The following is a 22,173-nucleotide window of genomic DNA, read 5'->3' on the forward strand; positions in this document are numbered from 1 at the left end:
ATCACCAATTTTAGAACTTCCTTCTCACAAAGAAACACCGTATCCTTTAGCTTTCACCCCACCTACCCCCTATTCCCTGGCACCAACCCTGAACTGCTACTTTGTCTCTACTGCTGTCTCTATTCTGAACTTTCACATGAATGAAATCATATGTGTAGACTCTTGTAACCAGCTTCTTTCACTTAGCACAATGTTTTCAAGGTTTATCTAAGCTGTACCATGTAGCAGTACTTCATTCCTTTAATGACTCAATAATATACCTCTGCGTTTTGTTTATGCATTCATCTGCTGATGGACATTCGGGTTGTTTCCACCTTTTGGCTATTATGAATAATCCTGCTATAAACATTTGTGTACAAGTTTTGTGGGGACATATGTTTTGATTCCACTTGGATATACGTTGGTGTGGAATTGTCGGAGGAACTGCCAGACTGTTTTCCAAAGCAGCTGCACCATTTTACATTCCCACCAACAGTGCATGAGAGTTTCAATTTCTCCACTTCCTTGCCAGTACTTACCATCTGACTTTTTGATTTTAACTATCGTAATCAGTGTGAAGTTGTGGCTCATTGTGGTTTCGACTTGCATTTCCCTGATCTGCATCTTTTCATGTGTTTACTGTCTATTTGCATATCTTCCTTGGAAAAATATTCAGATTCTTTTTGTTAATAAGATTCTTAAGTGACCCCTTTTTTTAGTGTTTTTATAGGAGTTCTTTATTCCAGGTATTAAAAAAAAGAAGAAAAGAAATGCAGTCTTGCTATATTGCCCAGGCTGGACTTGAACTGCTGGGCTCAAGTGATCCTCCTGCCTCAGTCTCCTGGGACTGCAAGCATGGGACACCATGCCAAGCTCTTTGATATTTTATATGGTACCAGTATGTTCTTCCATTATGAATCATGTCTTTTCACTTGTGGTGCCTTTTAATAGAAGTTGTTAATTTCAATTAGCTAAATAAGTCAAACTTTATGGATGGTGTTTTTCTGTGACTTAAATTCTTCCCAAAGTCAAGGACATAAAAATATTTTCCTATGTTATCTTCTGAAGAACTATAAAACACTAAAACCTTGATACTGTTACCTTGTACATTTGGTCTAAAAATCACTGAAGGTGATTTTTTTTGGTTTTGTTTTGTTTGAGACACAGTATCACTGTATTGCCCAGGATGGTGTGCAGTGGAATGATCACAGCTCATTGCAACCTCAACCTCTCCCAGCTCAGGTGATCCTCCCACCACAGCTTTCTGAGTGGCTGGGACTACAGGCACGCACCACTATGCCTGGCTAATTTTTGCATTTTCTTGTAGAGATGGGGTTTCATCATGTTGTCCAGGATGGTCTTGATCTCCTAAGCTCAAGTGATTGATTGCCTGCCTTGGCCTCCCAAAGTGGAGGTGATTTTTATATATGACATGAACTACGGGTCCAATTTCATTTCTTCCTATATGGATACACCACCAGTCCACTGCATTTATTAAAAGAACTGTCCTTTTTCCCTCACATTGCGTAGGATTAGCTGCTAATTCTTAACCCCTTCATCTCTTTATTGTAAAACAGAAGAAGTAGACTAAATCAGGGTTCTCAACCTGAAAGGTTTTGTTAAAATGCAGATTTCTAAATCTTATCATAGACCAGGGATGGGAGAATGGCAGACTGGATGGAGGCTCACCATAGGACTCTGGATGTGTAATAAGCTCCTTAGTTAATGCATATGCAGCCAACCTGGCTCCTGCCAACAGATGGACACTCTGGGGGAGTCACTGGCAAAGATCTCCATGGAGTCCTCCAGTTTAAGATCTTTTACAAGGTCTCTGGACTATTTGTTTCTTCCAACATATTTGGGAACAAATGTGTATAGAAGTCACACTGCAAAGAACTACAATGCATCTCAAATTCCACAAACTACATGATTTTATTTATAAAATTCAGCACATCGCTTATTATTGCCTATGTCAACTGCAAAAAGTCCTCAGTTACAGCTCTCATTTTTCAAAATAAAGATCTTTGAAAATGTCCTCAGAGCCAAATATTACTAAATATCTTATTAAGTTGATAGCCCATGGGCATTGACAGTTAACACTATGGAAAAAGAATTAATATAAAACAATATAAAAGTATTACAGACAATTAGCTTATCAGTATTACCTTCATTCCATTACTGGGATTTTTCACGTAGTAACTTTTATCCGTGAAATGATTTCATTTACAAAGCTATTATTCTTTGCTATTACTTCAGCTTTTAGCTGTTTTAACTTTATTGTGATGTTTTCTTCTGACATTTCAGTAAAGGGCATTTGTTTCACCTTGGACAGGAACTCCTGAATAATTTTTTCACCTTGCTGAAAAACATGTGAATGTCCCATTAGTAATTAAAATATCTTTTCTAAAAGTCTTGTTAGATCGTGACAAATTGTTTCATTTCCATCTAAACACATCACTCATTTTTAGAATTTTTTTTTATTTTTCATAGTTTTAGAGACAAGGGTCTCACTATGTTGCCTCGGCTGGTCTCGAACTCCCACATTAGCCCACCCAATATTTGAAGAACATATTTATTATTTATGTGTGCACTGTCTAGTTCCCAAATTCCTCCACCTTTATAATTGATAAACTTTAATCCTCTGTGAAAAAAATAATTCAAGGTTTACAAAGAATACTGGAAGGCAAAAACCGTCACTGAAAAGTTAACACATACAGAAGATGTTTCTTTTTTATTTTATTGCCAAGTTATTGCTGCTTCAGAGAACATGAATATTACTTGCTATGTGACTCTTGGGCAAATTCCTTAACACACATTCCTCATTCACAAAATGGGAATAGTGTTACCAACCTCACAGGGCTCAAAATACATTATAATTAATGTTATCAAAAGTACACAACGTCTATTTTAATTGGAAACAAGGGATTACATAAGAGTCTGCCTAATCCTGGATCACTGAAAGCTATGATTTCAACACATTAAAGTGCAAATACAAAGACCACTTCATGTTTGGGATGGCAGCCTGCCATACCTAAAATTATTAACAAATTATATTTCTCCTGCTTGAATAGGTACAGCAGATAAAACTACATTTTTCAGGCTCAAAAACCATACACATCATCTATTATTATTGTAGCAACTATCTATCCTTCACATAAGAACAATAAGAAATTCACAGGTAAAAGCTAAAACAATAAGAAATTCACAGGTAAAAGCTAAAAACATGACAAGTAAAAAGTTGTCACAATGTATACTGCAGTAAATGTTTCCAGGACCAGGCAGTGAAATAAGATTCTTTTATTTCTATAATTGAAGAGAACTAGTAATCCTCTAATTAAAAAAAAAAAAAAAAAAAGGGCCGGGCGTGGTGGCTCACACCTGTAATCCCAGCACTTTGGGAGGCTGAGGCAGGCGGATCACGAAGTCAGGAGATCGAGACCATCCTGGCTAACACAATGAAACCTCGTCTCTACTAAAAAACACAAAATATTAGCCGGGCGTGGTGATGGGCACCTGTAGTCCCAGCTACTCAGGAGGCTGAGGCAGGAGAATGGCGCGAACCCGGGAGGCAGAGCTTGCAGTGAGCCAAGATCACACCACTGCACTCCAGCCTGGGCAACAGAGAGAGACTCCATCACAAAGAAAATAAACTAATTAATTTAAAAATTAGGCATATGTTTGGGTCTTTCTGTGTGAACACCCAAATATGACCCATACTCAAAGAAAAGCCACCATAAAATCCATTTCTCCCATGAGAACTGAAACATCCCATCCATAATGGCTTCTTTGAATAAATATTTGTCATATGCCACTTTATTCTCTGTGTCACATTTGTTATTATTATCTCCCCAACTAAATTCTAAACAAATAGAGGGCAGGAATTATGAATCATGCTTATTTGTCCTTTTCTTACCTAATACGTAATTTAATAACTGAACTTGATATATTCGTTCATGAACAAAGATGTACCTAGCTATAGTCCATAATAACTAATTTTAGTGAAATGACTAATTTTAAACCTATTCCTTTACTATATTCCTTTACTCCTACTTTGGTACTTGAAATCGAATCTTGATTATGCAGATGTATATACTGCAGAAATCAAAATGACACAGAGATGGATTCTTTGCCATCAAACAAATTGATTAAAAAATAAGCACTAGACGGAGGCTGAGGCAAGAGAATGGCGTAAACCTGGGAGGCGGACCTCCAGCCCGGGCGACAGAGCAAGACTCCGTCTCAAAAAAAAAAAAAATAAGCACTAGAAACACAGAGGGGAAAAAAAAACACCAAAAAATCTTCATCTTAGTGTCCTGTTTATATAATAATACAGAAGCTAAGTTAAACTATGAAAACAAACTGACAAACCTCTCTTTCCAGATAGCACTTCTTTGCTGCTGGTTCCATGATATCATATCCTTGTGATTCTCCAATATACTGAAACTCTTCGAGTTCCAGGGCTTTCTGTTTAGCACACTCTATTACATGCTTAGGGAAATTAGCAAGCTCTGCAACATGAATCCCAAAACTTTGATCACAGACACCTATAAGAAATTTGGGGAAGCGTGAGGAGACAGCATGAGAAGAGACAGCAATTTATGTAAATGGAATTTATCCTTCTCACCTTGTCATTAGAAAACTTAATTTTGGATTACTTCAAATACATTAGCCAAACGTATCAGAGTAACAGTTAAAGGAATTTTGATTAAGTCTCAAAAGAAAAGTGATTATGACTTGGCACACAGTGCTGTATTTTATCCTTGACAAACGTAGAAAAAATAAAAATAGGAGATGAAAAAGCTCAATAGATAAACCTTAAAGGCTTAGATAAATATCTTAATCTAAAGAAAAATTAATCAAGCCAATATCTCTGAGGCTTTCTCATTTCATGGGAAGGGAAGGGAGGGGAGGAGAGGAGAGGGGGAGAGGAGAGGGGGAGGGGAAAGGGAGGGAGAAGGGAAGAGGGAAGGGAAGGGGAAGTGAAGAGGAAGGGAAAGGGAAGGGGCAAGAGAAGGGAAGGGAAGGGGAAAGGAAAGGGATGGGGGAAGGGAAGGGATGGGGCAAGGGAAGGGAAGGGAAGAGGGAAGAGGGAAGGGAGAAAGGGAGAAGGGAGAAAAGGGGAAAGGGGGAAAGGGGGCAAGAGAGAAGGGGAGGGAGACAGAAAGACATGTAAAAGTGTCACTAATTTGGAGTAGCATTTAATTAAAAATATTGATTTATTATTTGCAGGAAATAGTTAGAACTGAGTCAAGACTTTTTAAGCATTTAATCAAATGATGCTTGCAAAGTTATTATAGAGCTGTTTTTGCCACAATTATTTATCAACTGTAAAGAATTTTTTGGCTCTGTCATGTATCTCATGCATTCTAGAACTGGATACTTTGCACAACTAAAGGAAGCAAACAAAAATAAAGTAGAAGCAAATGTTTGTTAAACATCCACAGTGAAGGATGAAGTTTTTCTATCTTCACACTTCATCTGGCCTTTTAAAAAATATTCTGAACACATTTCCATAGCTTACAAAACACAAGCAATGATTTAAAAGCAAATTTCATGCTGTCAGATCTACTAAAAGTTCCTGAATTCTACAGCAATAATAATAATGACGCAAATACGTTAACCCAAAAGGATTCCCAATGAAGTATAAATAACAAAGGATAAAGAACCAAGATTATCTCACTCATGTGTAAGCAACTGATGCAGAAAAATGTGTTCGTGGAAAATCAGAGTGCCATCTGAAAAAGTTATTCTGGTGACTAATGAAATCAATCCTTATAGTATGATTTTTAAAACCTTTGAAAGCCTTCTCAAGCCTGTAATCCCAGCACTTTGGGAGGCTGAGATGGGCGGATCACAAGGTCAGGAGATCAAGATCATCCTGGCTAACATGATGAAACCCCGTCTCTACTAAAAAATACAAAAAACTAGCTGGGCGAGGTGGCGGGCGCCTATAGTCCCAGCTACTCGGGAGGATGAGGCAGGAGAATGGTGTAAACCCGGGAGGCGGAGCTTGCAGTGAGCTGAGATCCGGCCACTGCACTCAGCCTGGGCGACAGAGCAAGACTCCATCTCAAAAAAAGAAAGCCTTATATTATGTTAATCTCATCAATACAGGGATCTGACTAAATCCCAAGCCCATGAATAACAAACTTTCCTGAAAGGATGAAATAACAATAGATAAGTCACTCTGCATGTGAAAACTACTATTTCAAGATTTCTAGAACCCCTAGTTTTAAATGAACCTGTTTTTATAACACACTCTTGAGCATAAAATAAGCTAATTATAATGAAGATTTTGTTAAACAATAACAGCTAGAACTTTGGAACTTGAAAGCATATTGTTTGTTATCCTAATTCAACAAGAAAACATACTGAAATGGGAGGTAGCAGAAAATCCCTCCATGGTGATGTTCAAGAGTACAGATAATTCTGACCAGGTGCGGTGGCTTGCACCTGTAATCCCAGCACTTTGGGAGGCCAAGATGGGCAGATAGTCTGCTGTTGGGAGTTCGAGACCAGCCTGGCCAGCATGGTGAAACCCCGTCTCTACTAAAAATACAAAAATTAGCCAGGCGTGGTGGCAGGCACCTGTAATCCCAGCTACTCGGGAAGCTGAGGCAGGAGAATCACTTGAACCCAGGAGGCAGAGGCTGCAGTGAGCAGAGAATCATACTCCAGCCTGGGCAACAGACCTAGATTCTGTCTCCAAAAAAAAAAAAAACCAGATCATTCTTTCTGTGAATGCTTTAGAATGAGTGGTCCTACTAGGAGATACAGAAATATGTACATGTTCCTGCCCCCAGACTGTGAATTAAGGGGTAAATGGGTTCTATAAAAACATCAACAATTTACACTAACTTAGAATAAGGCAATTACTGATGATTTCAAGGGTAGTAAGTTTCCCATTACCAAGTTCTGAATTTAGAGTACTCCAATAGTACATACCTTTCTTCACCTGATAAAGCATAGTTAAGGTCTCTTCAGTGGTAAGTGCTGTGACATGTAGATTATTAACAGTTGGTATCTGATTGGCCAAGGCAGTAAGCTCATGAAAATGGGTTGCAAACATGCAAAAAGCACCAATCTTTGTTGCAATGTATTCTGATATAGCCCATGCTAACCCAAATCCATCGTAGGTAGAAGTTCCTCTTCCCAATTCATCTATGATTATTAATGAATCTTTGGTTGCCGACCTGAAGCACATAATTACACGAAATTTCCCATCACATAAAATGTGGTAACATACACACACAAAAACAAAATTAAGACAATACATTGGGAAGGATAGGCCACAAACATAATAGATTAATTATCTTAATATATAAACAAAGTCAATAAAAAGCACTAAAACTTCAACAGAAAAAGGGGCATGGGCCAGGCATGGTGGCTCACATCTATAATCCCAGCACTTTGGAAGGCCAAGGTGGGAGGATCACTTGAGCCCAGACCAGCTTGAGCAACATAGTGCGACCTTGCCTCTAAAAAAAAAAAAAAAAAATTAAAAACTAGTCAGGTATGGTAGCACACACCTGTGTGTGTGTGAGAGGGAGGGTGGGAGGGAGGGGAAGGCAGGAAGGCAAGAAGGCGGGAAGGCAGGAAGGAAGGAGAAAAGGAAAAAAAGGGCATGAACATGAATAAACAATGGATGAAAGGGAAAACAGATTTTGAATAAACATTGTTTTACATTATCAAGCACACCAGTAGTAATCAAAGGAATTCCAAATAAGGCAGCTATCATTCATTTCATGCCAATCAAATCCGCCGAGATTAAAAAAATAAAAATAAAACTGAATGAAGATGAGATCAGGGTGTGGTGACATGGATACTTGCATACACTTTTGGTGGTTACGTAAATTGTGTGCCTGCCACAGTCTTACCAATACCAGCTATTACCATTCTTCTCTCATTTTTAACCAAATATATGTAAGGGGGTGAAACTTACACATATTTGCTAATTTTTCATGGGCTCGTATGCTCACTGGCAATTTACTTCTTTTTCTGTGAGTTGCCAGCTAACATGTTTTATTTCTTTCATCTTTTAATTCATGAATATTAACCTGTTGCTTAATTACTACACAAACATTTGTATTGCTTTTATAATTTTTCACAAACAACAGAACCTTAAGGAAGTTAAACCAACACATAATTTACTAGGCACCTACTATAGTCAATGTACTTTAGAAGATACTAAGAAACAAGGAGGATCACAGTGGTTCATGCCTGTAATCCCAGCACTTCAGGAAGCCAAGGCAGGAAGATCACCTGAGCACAGGAGTTCAAGACCAGCCTGGGCAACAGAGTAAGACTCTCTCTCTCTAAAAAACTTTAAAAAAAAGAAGGAAAAAGATACCAAGAAATAGAAAGTATAGTCCCTACCTTCAAGGAAGCTCCTAAAAAGTGAAATAAAGACAAAACATTTCAGTAATGTCTAAAACAAAAATGTGGTTTAAGTTACAGGCATCTCAAAGAGGAGTTCAGAGAAAAACACCCATGACCTTAGGGTCGTATGATGAGAAAAATCGCTACAGAAGTAGAATTTCCATCATCAGGGACTTAAATATTAGAAAGAAGTTGGGTAAAGGGCAAGAAGGACCATTCCAGGAAGTGTGAACAGGGCAAGCGAAAACATGGTAATGGAGATTTACAAGGTGAGCTAGTACCAGTAGCTTATAAATTGTCTACTTAAAGAGACAACTTTAAAAATCAAAGTTTTCCATAGCTATCATCAATCACTCTTTTAAGATAATACGAAGTATATAAAGTCCACAGGAAAACAACTATTAAACTAAGACAAACATTCTCAGATGTTTTTACATGAGAATCTGCAAATGTACTTCTTCTTACAGGACAGAGACATACATTTCTATCTTCAAGTGACTAGGAGATGCACTTACCTGAGAATAGAAGCAGTTTCCAACATTTCAGCCATGAATGTGGAGACTCCTTTCAACTGACTGTCACCAGCCCCTACCCGGGCCAAGATGCAGTCCACAATGGACACTTCTGCAGACTCACATGGCACAAAACACCCAATTTGGGCCATGAGTACTATCACCCCAGTCTGTCGAATATATGTAGATTTACCTCCCATATTGGGGCCTACAAAACAAATTATATCAGAAATCAAGATTTTAAATTTCTTTCTGCTACTAATAAAGGGACTGTTAGTCCTAAGCTGTACAATGATGACTAATCATGTAGATTTACACTGACATGGCATACAAAAGCAGAACCACAGGCTGACCAAAGATGTGGACAGAGTTACTGCCCATATTACCCCCAAAAGCAATGCTATTATTTCTTCAGACAAACTGATACTGGGCCTTTCATCAAGAGAAGCCATGAAAAATATACCTGTAATTTGACTCTGGCCTAGAAAGACCATATACACATTTCCCATGGCTCACAAGGCTGCCTGTGGGATAATTTATTAACTTCCAGAAAAGTAGTGCAGGCCTAACTGATTAACTCAAAACCATTACTCATTAGTAAATGAGGTTACTAGTGAGTGTATCAGTATGGTCAAATCTTTCAAATCACTTAAACCCCACACAAAAACCTGAAGACAGGATCCTTCTTTTGAAAAACAGGCAATTTATTTGTTGGGGTTAGATTATATGAACAACTTGAAAATCCATTTGGGGAAAGAAAATACAATCAACCGTTTCCCAAATATATTTGCCCCAAAACTCCTACTTCCTTTTTTGTCTTCTAGAATCTAGTTAAGATCTCTCAAACATCTCAGCAGAGACATGATACATGAGTCTATATGCAAGGCTAGTTTTTTCGAGTTTCACATGAATATAGTGCCATGTTTTACAATAATTTGTACCCTAACCTGAGGTCCTCCCATAGCCAATTCGGCCTGACCTTCAAAGACCTCAGTATTGGAGGACTGGCTCAAAGGTAAGATTTGAGTGTGAAGGGATGTTTGTTTCTAAATGTTCTGAACCCATGGAACAAGTTTCAAGGAATACATTATTCTCTCATAAGCTTTTATCTCACCTTCTAAATCTTCCCTCTAATCCAAATGTGAATAGATTACTAACCGGTAAGAATATTATGTTCTCTTTCTAACGTTAAGAACTGCGAATTTTCTCCATCAATTTTAAATATATTTCTATTCCAAGATAAAAAAACAAACAAACAAACAAAAAACATGTTACCCCCACAAAGGCCAAAAACCAGGTTTTTTTTTACCAGTAATGATGTGGAACATCTGTTTATCTTTTTCAAAGTATATATCATTAGGAATAAACGTGATTTCATCTTGAACTTCAACACAAGCATGCCTGGATGCTTTTAATATAATTCTTCCTTGTCCTTTCTCCAAAATGGCTGGTCGTACATATGGAACAGGTGCTCCATTTGACACATGAGCAAAGCTCACAACAGCATCTAGCTGAGCTAACACATCATTGAGTGTTTGCATTGGTTCTACATAGCCTGTATAAAAATAAAAACAGAAAATGTACACAGGAATACTGAATAATAAACAGATATAAGTTGTAAGAATACATTTAATCCCCCCATTTGGGAATTCCAAACCCATTTCCTAACTTATACTTTTTTTTTTTTGAGGCGGAGTCTCGCTCCGTCCCCCAGACCGGAGTGCAGTGGCCGGATCTCAGCTCACTGCAAGCTCCGCCTCCCTGGTTTGCGCCATTCTCCTGCCTCAGCCTCCCGAGTAGCTGGGACTACAGGCACCCGCTACCGCGCCCGGCTAGTTTTTTGTATTTTTTAGTAGAGACGGGGTTTCACCATGTTAGCCAGGATGGTCTCAATCTCCTGACCTCATGATCCGCCCGTCTCAGCCTCCCAAAGTGCTGGGATTACAGGCTTGAGCCACCGCGCCCGGCCAAACTTATACTTTTTTAAAAAAAATTAACAAAATTAGCCTTAACAAAATTTGAAAGGAATCCACCTAAAACTCAACATAGGGTTAAAATGTGTTGCTACATCCTTCCCCATTGTGAATAGCTATCAAAAACAGAGTACTGGCTGGGCTGAGCGGCTCACACCTATCATCCCAGCACTTTGGAAGGCCGAGGTGGGCGGATCGCATGAGACTGGGGATCACATGAGGCCAGGAATTCAAGACCAGCCTGGCTAACATGGCAAAACCCCATCTCTACCAAAAATACAAAAATTAGCCAGGTATGGTAGTGTACATCTGTAATCCCAGATACTTGGGAGGCTGAGGCACCAGAATTGCATGAACCCAGGAGGTGGAAGTTGCAGTAAGCTGAGATTGCGCCACAGCACTCCAGCCTGGGCAACTCTGTCTCAAAAACAAACAAAAACACACAAAAAACAAAAGTAGAGTACCTTCCCTTATCATTAAAATATAAAACTATACAGCTGTTTATAAAGAAATGCGGTAGAGCTTTAAAAAAGAAAACTAACAGGGAGACATTTTGATAACATATTGATTAGGTTAAGAGAAACGGTGCAGTGATATCCAAAACATTCTCTCAATTTTAAGACACACCTTTTTCTATATTTTAAGTATCTGAGAAACCAGAATGACACCTCAAAATCACCATAAGACACATGTAAGCAAAAAGGTAGCATGTTGAAATGTGACCATCAAGGCCTGGTATACTGTACAAACTGACCGTAAGATAGTTAGTTTGGCTTTCTTTAGTATCACATGCAGAGAATGTCAGCATAAATTTAAATCTCTAATTGTCACTTAAAACATTTCCAAGATTCTACTGTTCTAGAGTATTAAAACTAAACGCTATTAATAGGTACATTAAAAAAATCTCTGACACATGCTAGACAAAAAACATGAAGAAAATTAACAATGCTTTAATTTTTCTGAAAAGATTCTAAATGTTAACAGGTTGGAGGGGCTGGTACATGACCCACATGTCATTCAGACTATCATACAGCTATCAATCATGTCAAAAGCTTCACAGAACATTCAAGATAAAAGCGTTTAATTCTAGGAAAACCAAAAATTATTAGTTTAATCAAGGGGCTGGAAATTTAACTCATTTTTTTATTCCCTTATTCCCCGTAACAGCGATCAAATGTTTTGAAAATAAAAATCAGCTTAACAATGGGGCCAAGCAGACATAATTATCTTCCTCTGTTTCAGTATATCTTTTTTTTTTTTTTTGGAGACAGAGTCTTGCTCTTGCTCTGTCACCCAGGCTGGAGTGCAATGGTGTGATCTAGGCTCACTGCAACCTCCGCCTCCTGGGTTCAAACGATTCTCCTGCCTCAGCCTCCCAAGTAGTTGAGATTACAGGCACCTGCCGCCACACCCAGCTAATTTTAAGAGACAGGGTTTCACTATGTTGGTTAGGCTCGTCTTGAACTCCTGACCTCAGGTGATCCACCGGCCTCAGCCTCCCGAAGTGCTGGGATTATAGGTGTGAGCCACTGCACTTGGCCTCAGTACACTTTTAAAATTTATTACTTTTACCAAATACGTTTTTCTAAAAAAAAGAAAGGAAGAATTCACACTACCCTATTATACAGCAATATAAGCCTTTAAGAATTAAACACGAGTGAAGTACTTGCTATAACTACTTTAAAACTTGTAAAATTGCTAGCATACTGACAAGAATAAGTGTATAGTAAAAAAAGAAAACTAGGCTGGGCAGGGTAGCTCACGCCTGTAATCCCAATACTTTGGGAGGCCAAGGCAGGAAGATTGCTTGAGTCTGGCTTCAGCAACATAGTGAGACCTCATCTCTACAAAAGATAATTTTTTAAAAATTAATCAGGTGTGGTGGCATGTGCCTGTAGTCCCAAGCTACTTGGGAGGCTGAGTGGGGAGAATTGCTTGCACCTAGGAGATTGAAGCTGCAGTGAATCATGATCACACCACTGCACTAAAGCCTGGGCAACATGATAAGACCCCATCAAATACATACATACATACATATATACCAAAAGCAAACCAAAGCATCTTAATTAAGAGTCTATACTTGGCATGTCACATAACTGGCTCTTAACCTTTTGTGACTTAATTGTATGATAGAAAATTATAAAAGTGATCCATTACACTTTTTGAGATGGAGTCTTGCTCTGTTGCCCAGGCTGGAGTGCAGTGACGTGATCTCAGCTCACTGCAAACTCTGCTCTGTTGCCCAGGCTGAAGAACAGTAGCATAATTATGGCTCACCGCAGCCTCGACCTCCTGGGTTCAAGTGATTCTCCTGCCTCAGCCTCCTGAGTAGCTGGGACTACAGGCATGCACCACCACACCTGGCTAATTTTGGGTGGATTTTTTTTATAGAGTCAGGGTCCCCCTATGTTGACTAGGCTGGTCTCAAACTCCTGGGCTCAAGCAATCCTCCTAGCTCAGCCTCCCAAAGTGCTGGGATTACAGGTGTGAACCACCATGTCCAGCCTCCATTATATTTTTAAATACAAATATTTCATAATATGTAATATCAGACCAAGAAGTTTCATTTAAATTCAGGTTGACTTCTAATATAAAATCTTCAATTTAAATGTTAAAATCTAAAAACTTCACCCCGCTAGGTGCTTAATAAATATTATTTTTTAAGGAAGATCCATAGTTCAAATAAATGGTATTTACAGGGTTCTTTAAAATGCAATCTAGCCTAAGAAACATAATTCAGCTAGATTATTATGTCACTGCTTTCTGATACAAACAAGCAAAAATGTAATCTTTACAAATCAATTCCATTCATTTCAACAATACATAAAGTGTATTAAAATAAAATCTTTTGAGTTTTATGTTTCCTTTTGATTTACTATGACAATTCATAATAGCAACACATTACAGAATTAGTCATGCACATAACCTTTTAAAAAAATATTTACCCTGAAATAATTTAGCATGCATATCCTGAGAACAAGGACATTCATAACACTACCATTTCACACAAGAAATTTGACACTAACACCATATTGTCTCATATTAAACTTTCTCAATTCGCCCCAATAGTGTCCTCTATAGCTATTCCCCAGCTCCAACCTCTAAATTGGGGTCTAATCAACAACTGTCTACTGCGTTTGGCTGCCCTGTCTCTTTAAGACCTTTTGATTTCTTTTTTGCTGCCATGACATGGACATTTATTAAAGTTCAGGCCTTGAATGCACCACAATCTAAATTTATTTGAATTTTTACTTGTTTAAAATCAGGTTAAATATTTTGGTCAAGGATACCATATAGGTGATACTGTGTCCTTCCTTCTATATTATACCAGGAAGTACATGTCATTTGTCCCATGACTGGTAATCTTACCTTTAATTACTTGGGTAAGGTAGTTCTTGAGTGTATTTTTTTTTTTTTTTTTTTTTTTTGAGACGGAGTCTTGCTCTGCCGCCCAGGCTGGAGTGCAGTGGCCGGATCTCAGCTCACTGCAAGCTCCGCCTCCCGGGTTCACGCCATTCTCCTGTCTCAGCCTCCCGAGTAGCTGGGACTACAGGCGCCCGCCTCGTCGCCCGGCTAGTTTTTTGTACTTTTTAGTAGAGACAGGGTTTCACCGTATTAGCCAGGATGGTCTCGATCTCCTGACCTCGTGATCCGCCCGTCTCGGCCTCCCAAAGTGCTGGGATTACAGGCTTGAGCCACCGCGCCCGGCCTCTTGAGTGTATTTTTTAAAGGCACAATAAAGGTTACAGTCAACGTACAAACCATGATCGGCAAAGCCTTCCACCTTAACACATCACCACCTACCTTGTGCTAAACATATATTCATTCCATTCTAAGGGCAATAACAGTGTCAGGTTGCTGCGTTTCTTTAATTACATGAAAATGATCTCAAATGGTGCCACTAGAATGAACTCAAGATCTACAAAATGACACACAGAACTCAAAAAGGCTTGCCTCGTGTGTAATTAATATTTGCTTTTCAGTGGTATTTACTTCCATAACCTAGAGCCTCATGAGCCCACAGATGACCCAAGACATTAGTATGTTGTAGGCCCTAGTGTTTCCTTTCCTTATTACAACTGTAGTAAGTTTTGTGCTTTTCTGCCATTTTTTGTTTCTATGTACAAGAGTAATTTCCAGTTATGTGTCCTACCGTAACACACCATGCCTTATTTTATATAGGAAACCTAACATATTAAATAGTCAAAATGTAATGGCTTTAGAAAATAACAGAACACACTTCAAATATCATGATTTTTTTTTTCTATTACCAAAAGCCAGGTAACATTCAGAACATTACTATTTCTATTAAGTTTACCTGAAGAAATATTGACAATTTCTTTAACAATGGCATCCTGGGCTTCTTCATATTCTGTTTTATTTTTGGTATACTCTTCATTTAAAGAAGTCAATTTGCTGCAAATCAAGATAACAGTTTTATTAAAAATATTAAAATGTGTACTAGAAGCAATGTGTACTACATGAAACATATCCAGAGTATCCTATGAAACATCAAAACAATAATTAAAATGGAAATACAAGTGGAAAATGGACAACTCCTTAGGGACAAATGTGGTTAGAATTCAATTTATTAACGTTCTTTTATGCTGTTTGGAATAGCGCAATGGCACAATTCCTGCTATAACTATATTCCCCTGAGGAAAAATGTGACCTGTGCCCTTTTACAAAATATTTAAATGGAATCCTTATTTAAGATTGAAGTCGGCCGGGCATGGTGGCTCACGCCTGTAATCCCAGCACTTTGGGAGGCTGAGGCAGGTGGATGACCCAAGGTCGGGAGTTCGAAACTAGCCTGACCAACATGGAGAAACCCCGTCTCTGCTAAAAATACAAAAATTAGCCAGGCATGGTAGTGCGTGCCTGTAATCCCAGCTACTCAGGAGGCTGAGGCAGGAGAATCACTTGAACCCAGGAGACGGAAGTTACGGTGAACCAAGAACATGCCATTGCATTCCAGCCTAGGCAACAAGAGGGAAACTCCGTCTCAGAGAAAGAAAAAAAAAATTAAAGCCATTACTCCTTTTAAAACACAAACATAGGCAGGGTGCCTGTAATCCCAGCACTTTGGGAGGCCAAGGTAGGTGGATCACCTGAGGTCGGGAGTTTGAGACCAGGCTGACCAACATGGAGAAAACCCATCTCTACTAAAAATACAAAATTAGTCAGGTATGGTGGCGCATGCCTGTAATCCCAGCTACTTGGGGGGCTGAGGCAGGAGAATCACTTGAACCCGGGAGGTTGTGGTGAGCTGAAATAGTGCCATTGCATTACAGCCTGGGCAACAGGAGCAAAACTCTGTCTCAAAAAAAAAAAAAAAGCAAAGAAAAAACAAAAAAACCCACAAACAAACACACAAACAGTATTTCTCATTACTGTAGCATAAATATCTTTCAATACTAAAAGTTTTCAAAATAAGAAAAATGGGTTTTGTTTTGGTTTTTTGAGACGTAGTCTGACTCTGTTGCCTAGGCTGGAGTTCAGTGGTATGATTGACTCACTGCAACCTCTGCTTCCCGGGTTCAAGCGATTCTCATGCCTCGGACTCCACAGTAGCTAAGATTACAAGCATGTGCCACCACATCCAGCTAATTTTTGTATTTTTTAGTAGAGATGGCGTTTCACCATGTTGGCCAGGCTGGTCTCAAACTCTTGACCTTAAGTGATCCACCCGCCTCGGTCTCCCAAAGTGTTGGAATTATAGGCGTAAGCCACCATACACAGCCAGGAAAATGTCTTGAAACTAAATCTTGTTGAGCAATTTGAAGAGAAAATTAAAATTAGAGGTTGAGCCGGGCACAACGTCTGTAATCCTGTAATCCCAGCACTTTGGGAGGCCAAGGCAGGTGGACTGCTTGAGCCCAGGAGTTCAAGACCAGTCTGAGCAACATGGGGAAATCCTGTCTCTATTAAAAATACAAAGTAGTGGGGCACACCTGTAGTCCCAGCTACTTGGGAGGCTGAGGTGGGAGGATGGCTTAAGCCCAGGAGGTGGAGGTTGCAGTGGGCCGAAATTGTGCCACTGCACTCCAGCCTGAGCGACAAAGCTAAACCCTTCACCAAAAAAAAAAAAAAAAGAAAAAGAAAAAAAAGAAAACAAAAAATAGAGGTTGACATAAAAAATAAGGAAGATGAGAATAAGAAAAAAATATTAATTGGAATCAAGAAGGGAATGAAACTAAGAACAAAAAGAGGTGATGTAAAGGAGAAAGAAAGGAGAGAAGTAATTATCAGCAGTGGGAGAAAATCAGTTCATCAAGACGATAATTGTGGCCTTGATGGAATCACTCAATGGCACAGCAGACATGTATAGCTCAAGAACAGTACAGAGGCAAGTAGCAGCACAGACTACTATGAAACAGGCAAAAAAAAAAGAATTAAAGAAATGCATGAGGGAAAGACATTATAAAAGTGAGACCACTGTGTAAAGGGACAAGTTGCAAAATATAAAAGCAGAGGCAGGCAGGGACCAGATTCTATAGGTCGTAACCTAGTGAGTGACTTTTTCACTTTTGGCATCATGTGGCCATTCAGTCCAATCTTTTTTCTTTCTTTTTTTTTTTTTTGAGACGGAGTCTTGCTCTGTCACCCGGGCTGGAGTGCAGTGGCCGGATCTCAGCTCACTGCAAGCTCCGCCTCCCGGGTTTACGCCATTCTCCTGCCTCAGCCTCCGGAGTAGCTGGGACTACAGGCGCCCGCCACTTCGCCCGGCTAGTTTTTTTGTATTTTTTTAGTAGAGACGGGGTTTCACCGTGTTAGCCAGGATGGTCTCGATCTCCTGACCTCGTGATCCGCCCATCTCGGCCTCCCAAAGTGCTGGGATTACAGGCTTGAGCCACCGCGCCCGGCCTCAATCTTTTTTCATATGTTATAACTAACCCACAAAAAACTTGAAGATGATTAGAACACCCCAAAAGTTGTATCTTATACAAGCTAAAATATATACATTTCTTGAACCAGGAGGATTCTAGTGTGCTGGAAAAACAACACACCTAGATTTGGCAACAGAAGATCTAAGTTTAGGCACCCACCAGCACTAGCCGTCTAACTGAGGAAAAGTGAAGTCTTAGCTTCTTCACCTATAAAATGAGAAATATACATATCTTCTTTATTGAGAGTTACGAGGAACAAACTAATTACTAGGATGTCTGAACACCTAGAATGTCTGCATATAATAGACACTCAAAGTACTTGTTAAATAAACAGATGACGGGGATCATATATATATAAGCTACCTGTTAAGTTCTGGGAAAATTCAGGAGGGGAAGGAGTAGTTTCCAGAACAGTACAAAAGGAGAAGAGCTTTAGCCTCCCCCTACCATAAGTCACAGAAGATTTTAAATATAATTTAAAAATTTTTAAATTAATTTAAAATAATTTTTTTTTTACTTAGCAATAATTTGCTTCACGGACTTCCTGAGATTAGCCAGAAAAATGGCAGGAAAAAACTGTTAAGATTTGTTTCAACATAAAACAAGATTAAAAAAAAAAAAGGCTAGAATCTAGTGAATGGCCTCATATTTCCCTAAACTAATTTAAACACCCAACTGAAATACCAGAATAATTTTTTTAACTTGATAAATGATAGCAGTTTTCTTACAAAAAATAAACATGTGGGTCAGGCATGTTGGCTCACACCTGTGATCTCAGCACTTCCGGAAGCTGAGGCAGGTGGATCACTCGAGGCCAGGAGTTCGAGACCAGCCTGTCCAACATGGTGAGAACCTATCGCTACTAAAAATAAAAAAATGAACCAGGTGTGGTGGTGCAGGCCTATAATCCCAGCTACTCAGGAAGCTGAAGCATGAGAATTGCTTGAATCCGGGAGGTGGAGGTTGCAGTGAGTCAAGACTGCATGTCACTGCACTCCAGCCTGTGCGACACAGCAAGACTCCGTCTCAGGGGAAAAAGAAAAAAAAAAAAGATAAAAGAAACATGAAAATAAAGTTGAGATACGAGCGGGAACTAGCTCTAATAGATATGGTAACACAGAATAAGTGATAAAATATATTTTGCGTAGACAAAAGAATGGTGAGACAAGGTAAAAGTAGACTCTTTAAAACAGACCCAAAGTACCACTTCAGTCAGTGGGGAACAGACGGATTATTTAATAAATGGTATTGGGACAGCTGACTGCTATTTGGAAGAAAGCTTGACTCTTACCTGATGACTACATTAGTAAAACTTCCTTATCATAGAACATTCACATCATGTTAGAGCATTCAGGGAATTAATAAAGGGTTAAAAATATAATAATGACTTGCAAACCTGTTGGTAAATTTAACACCGTTCTTCTGGATATCTACAGTACTAAAGTTTTTATTGTTACGAAGGACTTTTTCTTCCTTACAGGTTACACGAAAGTAATATCCAAACTGTGCACTGGAATCCAGTTTAATCTGTTTGCCAGGGTCCAAGCCTTGATAATCAAGAAAAGAAAAGGTATTCCATAAATACCTACAGCCATTTTTCAATGTAACTCTAAAATTATTTAAATAGTGAAAAACATATTGTTATTATATGACAACACATCACAATTATTATTTAACCAGAAAAGATTCAAATACTACTTACTTGAAAACTACATAAATTACGGATATCTATTTATAAAATTCTCAACTCCCTTATGAATGTTAGTTTCTGACTTGAAAGCTGCTTTCTGGGTAAACCTATCCAAGGCTGCAGAACACCAGCACTGGGCAACACATTTGCCCCAGTTGTTGTGAGCACATGAGGATGGATTAAGGTATAACCCCACCCTCGTGGAGTTATGCATGAGAATTATTATTATTATTATTATTTTTTTTTTTTTTTTTTTGAGATGGAGTCTCGCTCTGTCGCCCGGGCTGGAGTGCAGTGGCCGGATCTCAGCTCACTGCAAGCTCCGCCTCCCAGGTTTACGCCATTCTCCTGCCTCAGCCTCCCGAGTAGCTGGGACCACAGGCGCCCGCCACCTCGCCCGGCTAGTTTTTTGTGTTTTTTAGTAGAGACGGGGTTTCACCATGTTAGCCAGGATGGTCTCGATCTCCTGACCTCGTGATCCACCCGTCTCGGCCTCCCAAAGTGCTGGGATTACAGGCTTGAGCCATCGAGCCCGGCCGAGAATTAGTTTCTTAACCAAAGTTATTTCTTTGGAACTAATATAGAGTATAATTAATGTGACCAAATACAATTTCCAAACAAAAACTTGAGACTCTGACAATGAAACTCTAGGAAAACTAGTGCACATATTTTCTGTTAAGCACAGGAAACTTCACAAACCAAATGATCTGATTGATATGTGAACGGAAAATAAATCTCAGAACCCCAAAAACACTAAGCCGAGGGAAAAGTCAAGCTGGGAACTATGTCGGACAAACCTGCCTCTCATCTTATTCCTAAATAAGACAGCAACAAAGATTAAAAAGCTACATACCTCCCTCACAGTTTGCCCACAAGGAAATTCCCTGTGAGCCTCCAGATGTTCACTCTCAAACAACTCTGTTGAATTTCACCCTAGCAATGTAAACTGATAGCTTATCTTCACAGATGAGGGACAGAAAGTCATCTCTCTGCTCACCTGACACAAATGCATTTCTGATTGCTTCCTCTGCCCTATTGTTTATGTAAAAATGCAGATTCACTGAGCCAGACTATTCAGTGAAAGTCAATCAAGGACTCAAAATAATGCAACCTTTTGTCTCTTATCTACTTATTACCTGAAAGCCCCTTGCTTCGAGTTGTCCTGCCTTTCCGGTTAGAACCAATGTACATCTTACACATGTTGACTGATGTCTCATGTCTCCCTAAAATGTATAAAAGCAAGCTGTACCCTAACCACCTTGCACACGTTGCACACGTGTCATCAGAAACTTGTGAGACTATATCATGGATGTGTTCTTAACCTTGGCAAAATAAACTTTATAAATTGGTTGAGACCTGTCTCGGTTATTTTGGGTTCACAATCAGCTAGACTTTCTGCATCAAGAATTTCTGGGTTTTTATAAATATGTTCCCTCTTCATAATTTCATTAACCAATATGATCTCTAGACCACAAACTAAGAGAGAGGGAGAGAGTATTTACAAATGTACTTGCTGAAGTGTGGCCATCAAATGTTAGTAGTAGCAAACAACTACAGACCTCGCTTGACCAGTGCGGAAAGGGAAAGTAGAGACCCATCCAGAAATAAAATTGGACTGATCTGAACAAAGGAACCTCTCAAAACATTCAAAGGGAAAGAGTAGTTCCACAATGAAAGACTGCAAACAATCAGTGATCAAAATTTCAAAACAAAGGACCATGTTCGTGAGTATGTAATGTAGTTTGCTTATATATGCATTTCACTGCAGTGTTAACAACAGCAACATCACTAAACATGAAAGACAATGGTATTTATAGAATACTGTTTATTTAACACATGTAAACCGAGGCTGCCATGAGGATCACAACTTTATTTAAAATGAGGCTCACATCCTCAAAGTGTAATGGCATTTCTGATGACACATAGGTCTAAGAATTAAAGCAATGAATCCAACATGTTAATGCTACAGTAGAATGTGGTAAAAATCAAAGAAATTAAATAATTTGTAAAGAGCTTCAGAAAAAGTTTCCAAGCTGAAACTAGAACTCGTGTTTCCCAACTCCCAGCCTAATGCTTCTTATACTACAGTTACAGTGTTTCTGTCGCAATTTGAGTGCTATTTATGTTGTTTTCAACATACTTTTTAATAAAATAAATTTACTTAATTTTAAATGAAATTAAACTTAATTTATACCGTAAAAAACAAGTTTTTGCCATTAATTTTCTCATTAGCACTCAATAAAATAGATCAAAAACATAGGCAATAATTTAATGTATACTATGATGCATTCTTTTTTTTTCTTTTTTTAAAGACAAGGTGTCACTCTCACTCTGTCCCTCAGGCTGGATGGAATACAGTGGTACTATCATGGCTCACTGTAGCCTCAACCTCCCAAGCTAAAGCAATCCTCCCACCTCAGCCTCCTAAGTAGCTGGGACCACAGGTGTGCATCACCACACCCAGCAAATTTTTTTCCTCTTAATTTTTGGTAGAAATGTGGTCTAGTTGCACAGGCTAGTCTTGAACTCCTGAGCTGAAGTGATCCTCCTAAAGTATTGGGATTATAGGCGTGAGCCACTGTGCCTGGCCAATGATGCATTCTCTTTTCTTATTTTGAGACAGGATCTCACCCTGTCACCCAGGCTGAGTGCAGTAGTGCAATTATGGCTCACTGTAGCCTCGACCTTCCTGGCTCGAGTGATCCTCCCACCTCAGCCTCCTGAGTAGCTGGGACCACAGGTGCATGCCA

General features: G+C 39.1%; 1 protein-coding gene across 1 annotated transcript in view; it reads right to left on the bottom strand.

Annotated features, from left to right (window-relative positions):
* Positions 1 to 1,887: 1,887 nt before the first annotated feature.
* MSH2 (mutS homolog 2) overlaps positions 1,888 to 22,173 on the bottom strand; it is a 75,606-nt gene continuing 55,320 nt past the window's right edge. Inside the window, exons 9-15 of the mRNA XM_011936017.1 lie at positions 19,130 to 19,280; positions 15,162 to 15,259; positions 10,180 to 10,425; positions 8,874 to 9,078; positions 6,925 to 7,172; positions 4,348 to 4,523; positions 1,888 to 2,338 (exon numbers count right to left, since the gene is read on the bottom strand). Coding sequence (XP_011791407.1) covers positions 2,168 to 2,338; positions 4,348 to 4,523; positions 6,925 to 7,172; positions 8,874 to 9,078; positions 10,180 to 10,425; positions 15,162 to 15,259; positions 19,130 to 19,280 — 1,295 coding nt within the window. The 3' untranslated portion in view covers positions 1,888 to 2,167. The remainder of the gene's footprint in view (positions 2,339 to 4,347; positions 4,524 to 6,924; positions 7,173 to 8,873; positions 9,079 to 10,179; positions 10,426 to 15,161; positions 15,260 to 19,129; positions 19,281 to 22,173) is intronic.

This window comes from Colobus angolensis, unplaced genomic scaffold (genome assembly GCF_000951035.1).
Source record: "Colobus angolensis palliatus isolate OR3802 unplaced genomic scaffold, Cang.pa_1.0 Scaffold15, whole genome shotgun sequence".
In the NCBI taxonomy this organism is placed as follows: Eukaryota; Metazoa; Chordata; class Mammalia; order Primates; family Cercopithecidae; genus Colobus; species Colobus angolensis.